At 49.8% G+C, this 16,618-nt stretch overlaps 1 protein-coding gene across 4 annotated transcripts in view; it reads left to right on the top strand.

The window, feature by feature from the left end:
- Window positions 1-16,618, top strand: part of ndst1b (N-deacetylase/N-sulfotransferase (heparan glucosaminyl) 1b) — a 266,179-nt gene that overhangs the window by 167,330 nt on the left and 82,231 nt on the right. For 3 of the 4 annotated variants that reach the window (XM_038796232.1, XM_038796233.1, XM_038796234.1), the window contains one exon: window positions 11,376-12,702. In XM_038796232.1, the coding sequence (XP_038652160.1) occupies window positions 11,707-12,702 (996 nt within the window). In that variant the 5' untranslated portion in view covers window positions 11,376-11,706. Of the gene's footprint in view, window positions 1-9,289; window positions 9,393-11,375; window positions 12,703-16,618 lie in introns of those variants that run through there. The other variant, XM_038796235.1, reaches the window with a different exon arrangement.

Below are 16,618 nucleotides of genomic sequence, written 5' to 3'. Positions count from 1 at the left end.
ATTTACAGCCTGAGAATATTTTATGATGCTTCAGGGACTAAACCCTATCTGTCTGTCACGAGCTGTTCCTCATGGAGTTGAGATATACCCAGCAGGGCTGTGACAAAACCTTCGCTGTGACATTTTGCAAGATAAATTGGTGCTTGTCCTAATTGCCATTCCGAGGTTCAAATGGCTGAGGAAGTATTGCAATTGGCTGTCTGTGATGTACAAAGCACTTCCTCCCATTGCACGCTCGCTCATGTGATTACAGAAGCTGTTCTTCCCATTTATCAGAGGATTTGTATGTCGATGTTTTGGGCTGTTTGTTTAGAAGTGTAGTATGTGTTCAAAGGAGGTGGGTCAGGTCAGTCTTTATTGCCCACCCCTAATTGCCCTTGAGAAGTGGCATCCAGCTGCCTTCTTGAACTTCTGCAGTCCACGTCGTGTAAGGTAACGATTTGTTCGAGTGATAGCAAAAGGAAAAAGCCGAAATATAACAAAGCTGTTTTGTTTTATCATTACCTCCCAGAGGTTGTGAAGATGCCTCATGTGAAATGAGCTAATCAGTGTTTGGCTGTTGTTATGTGAACAAACACAGCGGCCATTTTATGCTCAGTGACTGTTATATTTCGAGGCCATGTTAAAACACATCAGAGGTTTATTGAAATAAGAAGAACTCCGGACACAGGGCAGTATAACGACTGCACAGATCGTGTTCCCACGACTGCTGGGCTAACTGTGATCGAACTCCAACAGCCAGATCCACACCTAAACACCTGATAGGTTAACGTTCACGTGCCCTTGTGGTGAATGTGTAACCACTATAATTCACACTGTACATTACTGTGTCCCTGGGGGCTCCATCTGTGAGCCGTTGCGCGGCTCTGCCCACAGGGGGAGATGAGGAGAATGTATAGGGCTCCACCCCCAGCAGGAAGTTATAAATGCTGCGGTCCTGCGAGTCCGCCCTCAGTTCAACATAGTCGCAGGCAGGCTCAGCTGTAAGCCGATTAAAGCCACAGTTTACTTCAACTCATGCCTCTGATTGAATTGATGGTCGCATCAATTTAATCGGCTTACAACTAAGCCTGCCTGCGACTGTGTTGAACTGAGGGCGGACACGCAGGACCGCAGCATTTATACTTCCTGATGGGGGCGGAGCCAAGGGTGGAGCCCTGTACAAGCTCCTCATCTCCCCCTGTGGGCAGAGCCGCGCAACGGCTCACAGATGGAGCCCACAGGGACACAGTAATGTACAGTGTGAATTATAGTGGTTACACATTCACCACAGCCGTGTTCCCATAGGCTCAGGGCCCGTTGATGTACCGTCGATAACCACGAGACGAGAATGGTGAAACTATTGAGGCTTTATTGCACGAGATGTTGTGCCGCCCGCTGCTGGAACCAGAATGGAAGCAGCGCAGGAGAGCACACACTTTTATACTCCGCCTGCTGGGCGGAGCCAGCAGGCAGGGATTTACCGTGGTACCTGTAATATACGGGCAGTGCCGTAATACATACAATATAACACTAGTGGTGTTTACCAGACCCGTCACGTGACCCACAAAGTATCGCCCCTTAAAGGGGCCACGCTACCACATTCCTCCCCCCTTAAGTTCCCTTCCAGAACCCCGAAATACAGAAACAAAAATACTCTTGTTTACAATTACATACAGACAAAGAGAGTTACAGCGAGGGATCTCAAAACCACGTTCATCGGGGTAATCGATCAGGTGACTTCCTAACTCTTGTTGAACGTCTCAACTTGGCCACTGGCTTTTCCACATTAGAAGGGATCTGAGTCTACGGAGAATCCCGCCCCAGAACTTTCTGATCAGAAAGCCGTAGTTTTGCCCTGCCATTTGTTAGAGTCGCACTGACATAATCCCCATGACCTACTCAGTTTTCCAATTTACACCTGTTTTAACTGGTTATCCCGAGAAAGGGGAATAGAAAACGCACGTTGGCAGTTGCTATTCTGCCAGACTGCCAGTCACCTTGTGCAGTGTAAGAGGGAATGGCTCAGTCAAACCACTCTAGGTCGGATGCCGACAACAGCTGGCTCATTGAGAGCTCAATTGAAAATGAAAATGAAAATAGCTTATTGTCACGAGTAGGCTTCAATGAAGTTACTGTGAAAAGCCCCTAGTCGCCACATTCCGGCGCCTGTCCGGGGAGGCTGGTACGGGAATCGAACCATGCTGCTGGCCTGCTTGGTCTGCTTTAAAAGCCAGCGATTTAGCCTTGTGAGCTAAACCAGCCATATGTTATCTACCGTCAATTTTTAATTAACTAATTATCGTCAGTATCGTTAGCACAGCCTAATTTCTGAATCCGGTAACTATCCCAACCTGTTGCGTAGGTCTAAAGCTGCACCATGCCCCCTGTGACTGCACAGGATTTGACTCTCAATATCGCCACGAGGCTCATGCACTCGCTGTTTTTTTTAATGCAACTTCAGACAGTTAAACGCGAATTCCCGCAGTTTCCGATCTGTGTTCCTGTGTACCTTTGTGAATGCAGGGTCTCGATATCCACCGCAGCATTGCACTGCATCGAATTGTGTAAAATTGCTACACTTGTGCGGTGGGTACAAACTAAATTTGCCACAGAGAGTTAGCACTGGTCTGATGTGAGGAAAGAAGCTGGTCTTGAAGCCATTTCTGATCGATGCATGTTTCCTTTGGCTGGATTCAAACAAAGAGAGATTTATAGTCTTCAGGGATTCTTTTGGTAATCTGCGAAGAGTAAATGACTGCAAATAAATCTCTCAGGCACTGAAAATGGAGTGAGTCTCATTGCTTCAGGTATTCATTGTAAGAAGTCTTACAACACCAGGTTAAAGTCCAACAGGTTTGTTTCAAACACGAGCTTTCGGAGCACGGCTCCGAAAGCTCGTGTTTGAAACAAACCTGTTGGACTTTAACCTGGTGTTGTAAGACTTCTTACTGTGCTCACCCCAGTCCAACGCCGGCATCTCCACATCACAGGTATTCATTGTTATTGGAGATTTTTTTAAAGGCCATAGGTTGATGCTCCATGATAGTAGCCAAGTGGCTATGGCTATTTTAGAGACAAGAAAGACTTACCTGGTCGTCTTCCTCTCTCCCTCTTCAGATCAACGATTCTACCTCAGCAAGCGAGGCTGCCAACCTGTGATTGCTGGGGGGAGCAGCGGAAAGGGGGAGGGGGGGGATGTGAAGAGGGGCTCCCATTGACCCACAAGCCTTGGGAGCCCACCTGCTCACCCTGATTGGACAGCAAGCCCAACTCGCCGTCCTTTTTTTAAAATAGTTTTTTTTTAAATTTAGAGTTTCCAATTAAGGGGCAATTTAGCGTGGCCAATCCACCTACCCTGCACATCTTTGGGTTGTGGGGGCGAAACCCAGGCAGACACGGGGAGAATGTGCAAACTCCACACGGACAGTGACCCTGAGCCGGGATCGAACCTGGGACCTCGGCGCCGTGAGGCAACTGTGCTAACCACTTGCACCACTGTGCTGCCCTCCCTCGCCGACCTTTCAATTAGTCACTCTGAAAATAGCGGCGCAAGGTCAGGACCCAGAACTGGTCCTTATATCGGGACCCCACCCTCAGACTGAAAATTCAGTCCTTTTTGTTACTTTCCACCTGATTTTGTACCTGATTTGACATTGAGTTCACCTATTATCATTCGCGCTCCCAGCTCAAACATTGCGCTGTTTATTTTTATTCACGACCCTTCAGTGTGATTGGTTAAGGAGATGCGTGGTTGCTTGCCCAGTTACCCGAGGTCCCTGGGGAGTTTTCTCACTGCCCTGGTCACCACTTCAAGCCGCCAGTCAAGCAAACCATTGAAGAACTTAAACTTGTAGAGCTGAGTCTAACCCGCGACGGATGCTGCTCCGCCACAGCTAATTATGACCCATTGCCTCAATGGGCTTCTTAGCACAGGCCTGCTTTGTGAGCTGCCTGTATTCCCAGCAATGTCCATTTGACTGGCCGGAGAACCACTGGGGGGGCGGCGTGAATCCCGACCCTGCTGGCTGCCGAATTCTCTGGCGTCGGGGTATCGGCGGGGGTGGGAATCGCGCCACGCGGTCGGCAGCCGCCAGCAGCGGCCCCCCCAGGCGATTCTCCGGCCCACGAGGGCCGAGCGGCCGCCCGTTTTAGGCCGGTCCCACCGGCGTAGGTGCGGCCGCATTTGGAGTATTGCGTGCAGTTCTGGTCGCCACATTATAGGAAGGATGTGGAAGCATTGGGAAGGGTACAGAGGAGATTTACAAGAATGTTGCCTGGTATGGAGGGAAGATCTTATGAGGAAAGGCTCAGGGAATTGAGGCTGTTTTCGTTAGAGAGAAGAATGTTAAGAGGTGACTTAATTGAGGCATACAAGATGATCAGAGGATTAGATAGGGCGGACAGTGAGAGCCTTTTTCCTCGGATGGTGATGTCCAGCACGAGGGGACATAGCTTTAAACTGAGGGGAGATAGATATAGGACAGATGTCAGAGGTAGGTTCTTTACTCAGAGAGCAGTAAGGGCGTGGAATGCCCTGCCTGCAACAGTAGTGGACTCGGCAACACTAAACGCATTCAAATGGTCATTGGATAGGCATATGGACGATAAGGGAATAGTGTAGAGGGACTTTAGAGGGGTTTCACAGGACAGCGCAACATCGAGGGCCGAAGGGCCTGTACTGCGCTGTAATGTTCTATGTTCTATGTTCTATGGTACTTACAGGCGGGACCTGGCTCTGCAGGCGGCCTCCGGGGGGGCGCGGGGGGATCTGGCCCCGGGCGGTGCCCCCACAGTGGCCTGGCCTGCGATCGGTTCACGCCACTCCTCAGCGCCGGGACTGCCCGCCCCGCCGGGTAGGGGAAAATCCCGCCCCATCCAACCAGATGACATAGGAGTTGAAGTGGGCCATTCAGCCCATCGAGTCTGTTCCACCATTCAATGAGATCATGACTGATGTGACAATCCTTATTTCCACTTTCCCGCCTTAAACCCACAATCCTTGATTCCCTGACTGATTTAAAAATCTGTGTGTCAGAGCCTTGAACATACTTAACGACCCGGCCTTCACAGCTCTCTGCAGTAAAGAATTCCCCAGATTCACTATCCTCTTTAGAGAAGAAATTCATCTTCATCTCTGTCTGAAATGGGTGACCCCTCACTCTGAGATGCTGCCCTCTGGTCCCAGACTCTCCCACAAGGGGAAACATCCTCTCAGCATCGACCCTGTCAAACCCCCTGAGAATCCTGGCCTATAGCAAGCCACTCTCTTCAAAAGCAATTAAGGATGACAATTAGGGCCTTGCCAAAGACACCCAGATCCTATGGAAGAATAAAGAAAAAGTCTTTGGCCCATAGCTGCCTAATGATTACAGTCATCAGCTGTGTAAGTTGAAACACAATTACTGTTTATTTATAACAAGAATAATGAAGAAAGCTGCAGTAAATACGACGGGATAATGACAATCTAATACCGACTGCCCACCTTAACTATTCCACCCTCTACCAACAAACACAGAGGGGTAGAAAGGGGTAAAAATAATAAGGATGAAGGTCCAGAGGTAAGAATCTTTGCTTCAGACAGTGGTTCTTTCGCACACTTTCCTCACAGCCAGCTTGTAGATGTAAGTCCTTGGTTTGCAGCCTGTAATGATCATCTCTGTGATTTAGAAATGTATTGCTCACAGCTATTCCTGGAGAGGCCCCCTTGCTTCACATCAAACTCTCTTTTCAGTTTGTTGTTTATTTCCAGGCCTCAGCCATTCCTGGAGAGAGGGTTGGCCGGTTCAAATCAGCCCTGGGTTGGCTCCGGACTCTGCTGGCACAGCCTGTGATGTTTCTCCTGTACATAGATTTATTCAGGCCACCTGCCAGTTCCGAAACACAACCTTTCTGGAGACAAACAGAGAGGGGAGAGCACAATGGCCCTTCCTCTGAGCTGGGAGTCAAAGTGAAACCAGAATTTATTCCAGTGGGAACAGATCCAATCACCGCCTGTTACCGGCCAGAGCACAACTTTTTTGGCCAATTCATTGGTCACCAGTCAATCAATCAAACCAAGTTGTCACTGATGCCGGCCCATCTCTGTCACTGGTCTGCAATCACCATTTTAAATCAGCACTAACCTTCTGGAACATTCTGTTGGAATTAAAGGTACAGGTTGCCTTCAAGACACATGTCCATAAATCATCCATGGATCAAAGATGTAATGGCAAAAATAAAAGAAATGGGAAATAAAGGAATAAATAGGGAATGAGCAAGAGGGACCCTTACACTTGACACTCGCATCCCAATAAAACTCCGATTGCCACGTTCTGTGCCTTCACCCACATGAAGCCCTACCAGCACGGTAGCATAGTGGTTAGCACAATTGCTTCACAGCTCCAGGGTCCCCGGTTTGATTCCCGGCTTGGGTCACTGTCTGTGCGGAGTCTGCACATTCTCCCCGTGTCTGCGTGGGTTTCCTCCGGGTGCTCCGGTTTCCTCCCACAGTCGAAAGATGTGCAGGTTAGGTGGATTGGCCATGATAAATTGCCCTCAATTACCAATCAGGTTGGGAGGGGTTATTGGGTTACGGGGATAGGGTGGAAGTGAGGGCTTAAATGGGTTGGTGCAAACTCGATAGGCCGAATGGCCTCCTTCTGCACTGTATGTTCCATGATAAATTGCCCTTAGTGTCCAAAATTGCCCTTAGTGTTGGGTGGGGTTACTGGATTATGGGGATAGGGTGGAGGTGTGAGCTTGGGTAGGGTGCTCTTTCCAGGAGCCGGTGCTGACTCGATGGGCCGAATGGCCTCCTTCTGCACTGTAAATTCTATGATAACCCATATCCTCATCAAACACCACAGGCTTCTTGTTTCCAGTGAATTGAGTTCAAGAACATTTATTTTGAATAGGGCTAAAGAGAGAGGCAGGTGGCTGAAGCTTTTCAACTTGCACTCATCAGGGCAAACAGAAGAATACCAAATGTTAAACGATTTAAATTTATACAGTAAAATAAAAACAAACTACTGCAGATGCTGGAAATCTGAATTAAAAGCAGAAAGTGGTGGACAAGCTCAGCAGGTCTGGCAGCGTCTGAGGAGAGAGAAACAGAGTGAGCGTTTCGAGTCCAGTGTGCCAATATTTCCTCATTGCTTCCTCCATGGCATCACCTCAGCCATATCAGAGTTGACTTGCCAACCAATCAGTACCCGTTTCGCCTGCAGTATAAATTGTTGTGATGGTTTGAAATTTGGCATTCTTGTGTTTGTCCGGATGCGTGCAAGGTTAAAAGGTTCGGCAACATGTCTCTCGTTTCAGTAATATTCGAAATCTGTAGTGCCAAACATTTTTGTTTTCAAAACCCCTCCCATGTCCTCACTCCAGGTACTTTGCAAGCATACGCTCAGGAGGCGCCCTCTCCGCCTCTTGACCGTGATCGTCTTGCCTCCTACTGGCAGCCCCGTCCGCCGTTCTGCCCTTCCACCCTAAAATCCTTCCCACCAGGCTTTGGAGAGCTTTCAACAATCCCCTCTGTTCAAGCATACCTTCAGCGACGTCCCCACTTGCTTTTAATGCATCAGCCCCGCAGAGTAACTGTGAGAGTTTTTTTTTTAGACAGATCTGCGGAGCAAATCAAAAGCTTTATTAATATCCCACAAATTTAAATTCACGCCACTCGCAGCATCGACCACAGGCGCCTCTCAGCAAAATTAATTTTGCATGCAAGCGCTGGCAGCCTTAGGTTATGCAAAATATCAATTGTGGGAATATTTCTGGATTTGCAGGATTTGTGGCAAAGGATTAAACGTTGGTGTCCAGAGGGAGTGGGCGGGAGGGTGTTGTTCTTTTCCTTTTGCTTCGCAGCTCATGAGAATGGAGTGAAAAGATTTATTCTCGGTGAAATCACAGATGTATTGGGGTACTCCGTGACTCAGATTGGCCCAGTCGACAACACAGGGATAGAGAGCCAGGGTCTTTGCCCAGGAATAATGTCCCTTAAAATGCAACGGACTGATAATCCTCGGGTGGGGAGAGGGGGGGGGGGGGGGGGGGGGGGTGGAGAAACGCGTGATGAGACGTCTGCATTTTCCATTTGTGGCATGTACTGTGTCAGCTGAGGAGATCATATCAGAGCTGGACCTAACCAACCTTCCTGGGGTAGGAATTAACACTCTTGAACGTAATCTGCAGAAGCCTCTAATCATACCACTGAAAGTGCTGCAGCTCGTTACACGTCTTAATTTGTCTTAAGTTATTATTTCTCATTAATCCCCTCCTCCGCCAGGCTAGAACCTCCCGGCACTGGGGCCTATTGAAGACGGGGGCTGGCTTCAGTTTGTCTGCTGCCCTTCATTACAGTATCTCTGCAGGAGGAGGTTTTATTGAAGGGAATGGCTCAGTGATGGTCTTGGCTCTTGTTTCACTCTGAGGCCTGCAGCAATGCTGGAGGTGCCTTCCTTGCTGCCCTTGTCAAGGCCAGCCCATGGGATGACGTGGGCCAAAATTTACCTGTGAGGACACTTAACCTCTGCACCCAGGAACAGCCCCCAAATTCCTCTGAATCAGCACTTGATCACCGCGCCAGGTGAGGATGCATTCACGAGGCTCCGTCACTCCCTGGTGAAGTGAGGAACTGCTCCATGTTCAGCCTATCCTTACCGTCACTCATTTTAAACCTGTGCCTCCCCAGTCGATTAAACTGGATAAATATCTCAATATGGACACAGTCTAATCCTTCAGTTATTTCATAGACCCTCGATCGTATCAACTCTAAATCTACAATGTTCTAAAGGACATAAACCACGTTTATTGAGGCCATCTGCGTCGCTGAGGTTCTTTAGGCTGGGAAGGATTCTAGTATTTCTCCTCTGCACCATTACCAAGGACATTCCATCTCTCAGTATGTCAGGGGAATTAAATAGCAGGCGCACAGTGGCCCAAACACTGCTGACCAGCAACCTGTTGAATGTCAAACCTTGTCCTTACTCTTGGCACTAAATGGTTTTATTAACACAGCCCTTGTTAGTTTTAGCTGCTGTTTCTCAACATTGGTTATGTTCCTTCAGTGACCTTACTCAGTATGGAAGCGATACAGATATTATCTGTTGCCTGGATGTTTATCTGGATAAAATGCCATGTGCCAGTGTGTGGCCCGCTCCCCGAAGCTCATTCAAAACCTTTTGGGTTTGTTTGCATTTCTCTCTTCCTATCCTTGCACAGATTTTGCTGACAACTGCACGGGGGCACAGTGGCCAGCACTGTTGCCTCACCGCGCCAGGGACCCGGGTTGAATTCGAACCTTGTCTGAGTGGTGTTTGCACGGGAATGTGGAGTTTAGAGGGACCTGCATAGGTGCAGATACGATGGGCCGAATAGCCTCCTTCCGCACTACCGGGGCTCCATGATATCACCTAAAAGCTGCTGTCCAGGTACAATTTGTGAGGAATAATGGTCTGGATTCTCCGCACCTCGTTGCAGAAATCGCGCCTGGAGCCGGTTCCTCGATTCTCCGGCTCCCGAAGAGCGGCGTGCCCGGGAAGTACGCCACGCCGCGTATCCCCTACCTGCGGCCTTTGCCAGAGGCTCGCCCCGTCGTTCTCCACCCCCAACCGGCCAAAGTCCTGACGCCGTGGATCTAATGTGGTCCTTCCAGTCGAGACGCTCGCGTAGCGGCTGCAGACTCAGCCCGCGGCCACCATGGTCAGGGGTGGACCGATCCGGGGGGGGGGGGGGGGGGGGGGGGGGGGCTCATACGGGACCAGGCTGTTTTTGGGCGGGTGGTCCAGGTCGGGCGCGTAGCCGATCGGGGGCACTATTTACGAGGTCCAGTTCCGCGTCTTGAGTCGGCCATGGAGCACGTCGCAGCCGCTGGGGGCCGCCGCCCTGCGCATGCGCGGCCTCTGACCCGGAAGTGCGGGGGCCCGTATCTGCAGCTAAAGCTGCGGGATCGACTCCGCCTCCCTGCTCGCCCCCGGCAGGGCCGGGAATATGTGGCCCTTTGACGCCAGCTTTTCTGGCCGGAAAGGCCACAGTTTCCATGACGGCGTTGGGACAGACTCCCTGAAACGGAGAATCCAGCACAGTGTTCCTCGGGGGGGGGGGGGGGGGGGAACACAACCCAACCCATAAAAGCCTCCAAATGATGCACAGGATCATTTGAAATTTTATTCATGGTCACGTTGATAAATACACAATTTTTAACATGTTTGACAGGTGGCTCCTCTCAGTTCCAAATATGTTAGACACAAGAATAACCCAGATGATTCATTCTGTCGTGCAGGCAGATCATTTGGAGTGAAGTAGGTGGGGCGGATGAACAGAACGATACTGAATACAATGACCTAATTTGAAAAACATTACAGTGCGCTCGCTGTCCTGTACACCGTGTATATTTGAAAATAAAAGTAGTTCATCAAAGGTAAATGAGTTAACTCCTCGGTTAACTAAATCCATTTCCTGTTGTCTCCACTGTACAGCCCAACAATAATAACAATGAGATTTGGTTTTCGCCTGGGAGGTGGGGGGGTGGTTACTGTGTGGACAGGGATCAAGTGTGGCTGCGATATCCTCCATTGACACCTGGACGAGGTACTTACTGCACCCTTGGAATCAAACCACAAAGAATTAGCTTTGACAAAGGCTCACCCAGACTCGAAACGTCAGCTCCCTCCTCTCCCCACAGCGGCTGTCAGACCTGCTGAGATTGTCCAGCATTTTCTGTCTTTCTTTCAGATCCCAGCATCCGCAGTAATTTACTTTTAACCAACAATCAGCACCTTGGCAAAGGGCACAGGGAAATGGGAGTGATTGAGAGTGAGAATTTTCATTGAAATGAAAGTAGGCTTCAAATGAAGTTACTGTGAAAAGCCCCTAGTCGCCACATTCCGGCGCCTGTTCGGGGAGGCTGGTACGGGAATTGAACCATGCTGCTGGCCTGCCTGGGTCTGCTTTAAAAACCAGCGATTTAGCCCAGTGTGCTAAACCAGCCTAATTTACTCAGCATTACAAACAAGAAATGCCTGTCCTGTTTTTTTTTGCATTGTATCTGCAGAGAAATAAACCTGTGTGTTCATTTTTTAAATGTAAATTTAGTGTACCCAATTCATTTTTTCCAATTAAGGGGAAACTTAGCCTGTCCAATCCACCTAACCTGCACATCTTTGGGTTGTGGGGGTGAGACCCACGCAAACACGGTGAGAATGTGCAAACTCCACACGGACAGTGACCCAGGGCCCAGGATCGAACCCGGGTCCTCAGCACCGTGAGGCAGCAGTGCTAACCACTGCTCCACCGTGCCGCCCTCCGTGTGTTCTTTAAATTTGTCGAAAATATTCGGCTAAAATGTGGCTGCTGGAGCCCCTACTTGTGAATATTTTGTGTGACTGGGTGTTTGTTGTCTCTCTCCATTTCAGGGTGAGCGTTTTCCTTTCCTCCAGCTGTGAACGATTTCATCGATGATTGAGATTTGGGACGCCTCTCGTGGTTCACTATCAGCCGAGAGGGTCCAGCTTTGGGCAGGATGGGCAGAGCCGAAGCTTCGACCTGAGGGAGCAGAGGGAGCGGGCGCGCGCGCGCACATCTCATCTCCGTGGCAACCCGACGAAACCCCGGCTTGGAGCAGCGATAAATGATTTGCGATGGTGACGTGAAACGCAAGAAAGGGCAAGAGGGAAGATTTTTAATTTCTTGAGGCAAAAACAATCGGACTGTTTTTAAAACTTCAGAGCGGGGAAGGAGTAAAGCATGAGTTTGCTGGGCAGGTTGCGGCGGTTGTTTCGACAGCTTACACTGCAGGGGGTGCTCCTGCTGCTCTTTGCCTTTTGTATGTTGACTGTGTTTATTTCAGCCTATTACCTGTACATCGGTACTAAGCAGGATACTGAGCCTTCCAGCGAGGTGCAGCGTCCAGATTGTGATGATTCCCGTGTCACTCCGTCCAGACTATTCCCAACAAGGCCCATGAAGCCCGTGGATGTTTCTCGGACTGACCCTGTGGTGTTGGTCTTTGTTGAAAGCATGTACACCCAGCTGGGTCAGGAGATCGTGGCGATCCTGGAGTCCAGCCGGTTTAAGTACCACACGGAAATCGCCCCTGGCAAGGGGGATATGCCCACCTTGACAGACGAGGACCGAGGTCGCTTTATCCTCGTGATATATGAGAACATTTTAAAGTATGTGAACTTGGATGCTTGGAATAGGGAACTGTTGGATAAATACTGCATCGAGTACAGCGTTGGGATAATTGGCTTCTTCAAGGCCAATGAAAATAGTTTGCTCAGCGCTCAGCTGAAAGGGTTCCCGCTCTTCCTCCATTCCAATCTGGGGCTCAAGGACTGCAGCATAAACCCCAAGTCACCACTTCTCTACATCACCAAAGCGAAGGAGATCGAGAAGGGCCTCCTGCCTGGAGACGACTGGACGGTTTTCCAGTCGAACCACTCGACCTACGAGCCTGTCCTGCTTGCCAAAACAAAATCGGCGGAGAATATCCCTCACATGGAGGTGGACGCCGCGCTCCACACGACGGTGGTCCAGGACCTGGGGCTCCACGATGGCATTCAGCGAGTGCTCTTTGGGAACAACATGAACTTCTGGCTCCACAAGCTTGTCTTCGTGGATGCCGTCTCCTTCCTCACAGGAAAGAGATTATCTCTCTCACTGGACAGATATATTTTGGTGGACATTGATGACATCTTTGTCGGGAAGGAGGGGACCAGGATGAAAGCGGGGGATGTGAAGGTAAGTCTTTTGTTTTATTACCAAGCAAATCCACAAAGATTTGATTCGCTTCCTGCCAACAGTTCAAACCGTATATATCACAGTGCATTGAGGTATGGTCATAGCCGTAAAGTCATCGGGCTGGATTCTCCGTTGACGGGTTTCTCCATTGTGCTGGCAGCGCACCCACGCCCGGGGATTTCTCGACTACGTGGGGCTGCCCACAATGGGAAACCCCATTGGCCGGCTGGCGGGAAGGAGAATCCCGCCCTTTACAGCACAGAAAGAGGCCCTTCAGCCCATCATGTCTGTGCCGGCAATCAAGCACCGATCAACTCTAATCCCATTTCCAGCACTTGGCTCGTAGCCTTGCAGACTGCAGTTTTCATATCATAGAATATCATAGAATTTTAGTGCAGAAGGAGGCCATTCGGCCCATCGAGTCTGCAACAGCACCCTACCCACAACCCTGTAACCCCATCTAACCTAAGGGCAATTTAGCTTGGCCAATCCACCTAACCAAATGCTGATTTTAAAAAATATATAAATTTAGAGTACCCAATTCATTTTTCCAATCAAGGGGCAATTTAGAGTGTTCAATCTACCTACCTTGCACATCTTTGGGTTCTGGGGGTGAAACCCACGCAGACACGGGGAGAATGCGCAAACTCCACACGGACAGAGCCGGGATCGAACCTGGGATCTCGGCGCCGTGAGACAGCAGCACTAACCACTGCACCACCGTGCTGCCCCTTCAAATGCTGATCGGAATGCTTCTTAAATGTTGTGAGGTTTCCCGCCTCTCCCACCCTTTCAGGCAGCGAGTTCCCAGATTCCCACCGCCCTCTAGGTGAAAAGGTTTGTCCTCAATTGTGGCGTGAGCAAACGGGCTAATAGGCCAGCCTTTCATCTCTGGATTCTGAATCGCAATTGAGCTCAGGATGACAGAAATAAATCCTTTGTGCCGGCTTAAGAGTCTTTAGTGAAATTTCACAAAAGTCTTAACCCAGTTGCTGGGAGAGATTGAGCTAAAGGCACAAAATTGCCCAGATTTCAACTAAATTGGTCATCTTCCCCAGTATCTTGTTCTTCAGTCTTTGACGCTATCGTTGAGGGAGAAATGTTAACCCACCCCACCCCTCAAACAAAATACAGATGGGTTTGGTTTGGGTGAGTTGTCAAAATTAGACCATTTCGAACCCCGTCCCCACCTCTAGCTTTAACAGAGGGGATGACTGCTGGCAGGCAACCAACCTCTACCCTGGAGGCAAGTTGGTCATCTAAATATTCTAATAATGTTCCATTCCTCAGATTTAATGTGTTTTCCAGGTGTAACCAGGGATGGTCAGGCTTCCCGGCAGCTAAAGGGAGGTGAGGACTGCTTCGTGGAAGCGATACATTCGGGGCCGGTTTAGCACACTGGGCTAAATAGCTGGCTTTTAAAGCAGACCAAGGCAGGCCAGCAGCGCGGTTCAATTCCCGTACCAGCCTCCCCGGATGGCGCCGGAATGTGGCGACTAGGGGCTTTTCACAGTAACTTCATTTGAAGCCTACTCGTGACAATAAGCGATTTTCATTTCATTTTTTTCCAGCACTGCCTGTGGGCCAGGCGCAGGGAATTGTTCCCATCCAGCCCATCGGAATGTCATCGGAACCTCCTCTTCCGAAATGGAGATCAGGCCCTGGCTGACCCCCCCCCCGGTGGGATCAGAATCGACAACCCCCTATCCCCAGCAAAGCTCTGGAACAGCCCCTCCCCCATGCTCCATTGAGCCCAATTGTTGGCTCCTGTCCTGAAACCTCCTTCCAAGTGTTTGCCATCCCAGGAAATATTGACACCATGTCTGAAATAGGCGGATATTCCATTTTCCGATACCAACATCGCTAAATTCAGGAGATGTTGGGGGCGGGGGGTGCAAGAAATCCAACTGCATTATAGGCAGGATGTGGAAGCATTGGAAAGGGTGCAGAGGAGATTTACCAGGATGTTGCCTGGTATGGAGGGAAGATCTTATGAGGAAAGGCTGAGGGACTTGAGGCTGTTTTCATTAGAGAGAAGAAGGTTAAGAGGTGATTTAATGGAGGCATACAAGATGATCAAAGGATTAGATAGGGTGGACTGTGAGAGACTTTTTCCTCGGATGATGATGTCTAGCACAAGGGGACATAGCTTTAAATTGAGGGGAGATAGATATAGGACAGATGTCAGAGGTAGGTTCTTTACTCAGAGAGTAGTAAGGGTGTGGAATGCCCTGTCTGCAACAGTAGTGGACTCGCCAACACTAAGGGCATTTAAATGGTCATTGGATAGGCATATGGACGATAAGGGAATAGTGTAGATGGGCTTTAGAGGGGTTTCACAGGTCGGCGCAACATCGAGGGCCGAAGGGCCTGTACTGCGCTGTAATGTTCTATGTTCTAACATATTTTAAAATCAATATAGAGGCATTGAAGAAAGTGGGAAAAAGATTAGTAAGGGTTATATCAGAGCTGAAAGGTTGTAATTACCAGGAATGTCTGAACAGGCTGGGGCTTTGATCTCGAGAAAAGAGAAGATGATCTGCTGGAAGTCTTTAACGTTTCTAAAGAGTTTGATAGGGCAGGGGTAGAGAAAATGTTTCTACTTGTGGGGATATCACAAGTCTGAGGTTATAAATCTAAGATAGTCCCTAATCGATGTAAGACCCCTCCTCAAGGAGAGGTTGAAGTGAATAGAGTAGATGCAGGGAAGGGAAAGTTAGATAAATTGAGCAAGATCATGCTGATTGGGAGTGATGAAGTGGTGGGAAGGGGTTCATTTGGACCCATAGACCCCAGCATTGGACACCAGGGATGAACTGTCGGTTCTATGGCCAAGTAATTGGGCTCCTGAGCAGGGCCAGAACTGTTGCCATGGGAGCCCGAGGCACTCTGAGTGGGGCGAGCAACACGTCCCGGGCATCATCGCAAGATTGAAAGGTCCCCATTCCGGCGTGTTGTGCCCGCACCGAGACTGCCGCATCAAACAGCCGTACGATCTGAGGCACGGATTCGAAACGTGGGTCTCACCTTCGCAGGTCACTGCGTTCAGCTGCAAGAGCGACACTCCACTCAGATAGTTTTAAAGGAAGAGCAGAGACCCAGCCAGTGATCCTTCACTTGTCATTGAGGCGATTTGCACCAACCTCCGCTATTGGAAAAGGTGTGCGTTTCTGGAGGTGTTGTGGTGAATCCCGGGATTTGACAGGGAGCGTTGCTGCATCCCCACGGGGAGGGCAGGAGATTTGGTGGCCTCCTCACAAAAGGGCAGCGACGGAGTGAGGGTCAGCCCCCCCCCCCCCCCCCCCGGCAGTGCCCTGGGTCTGCAGCAAGACAGGGAGATGGCAAAGGGGCTGCTGGGAGCTGGATTCCTCCACAGAGCTGGAGTGGACTCTGCAGCCTGTCCGGCGTCTCTGCCATTCAGTCTGATCATGACTGATCATGAACCGACCTTATATAATATATACAATAGTATGTATATATTATATTATGTGGACACCAAGGTCTGGATTTTCCCACCATCATTGGGAACCCAACTTTGGAAAATTTTCAGCCTAAGGTTAGAGACAATTCAATATCTTCTCTGCTGGCTTAATTTTACGAGAGTCAGCGAATCAGTCGGCCGCCTCTGCATTCACCTTCCAATTAGGGGTAGCGGACAGCACACGGGCACGAGGCGGCCAATCAGCTCAAGGGAAAACTGTCACACTGAGAAAGGTGAGAACTGCTCAGGCAGAGAGCGAGCGACAGAGAGAGAGACAGAGAGAGAGCAAGGGGGAGAGAGCAAGGGCATCGTAAGATGGAGGCAGTTAGCTGATGGTGGGAACGCCCGCTCCTAAAGAGCGGGCAGAACCGCCTGGGAGATCAGTTCACAGGGCGATGTCACCATCCTGCGGATGTGCTGCAGAAGATCTTTATG

The sequence above is a fragment of the Scyliorhinus canicula genome, chromosome 4 (assembly GCF_902713615.1).
Source record: "Scyliorhinus canicula chromosome 4, sScyCan1.1, whole genome shotgun sequence".
NCBI classification, from domain to species: domain Eukaryota; kingdom Metazoa; phylum Chordata; class Chondrichthyes; order Carcharhiniformes; family Scyliorhinidae; genus Scyliorhinus; species Scyliorhinus canicula.
The sequence above is the reverse complement of the archived record's forward strand: the minus strand, read 5'-3'. Positions and strand labels throughout refer to the sequence as shown.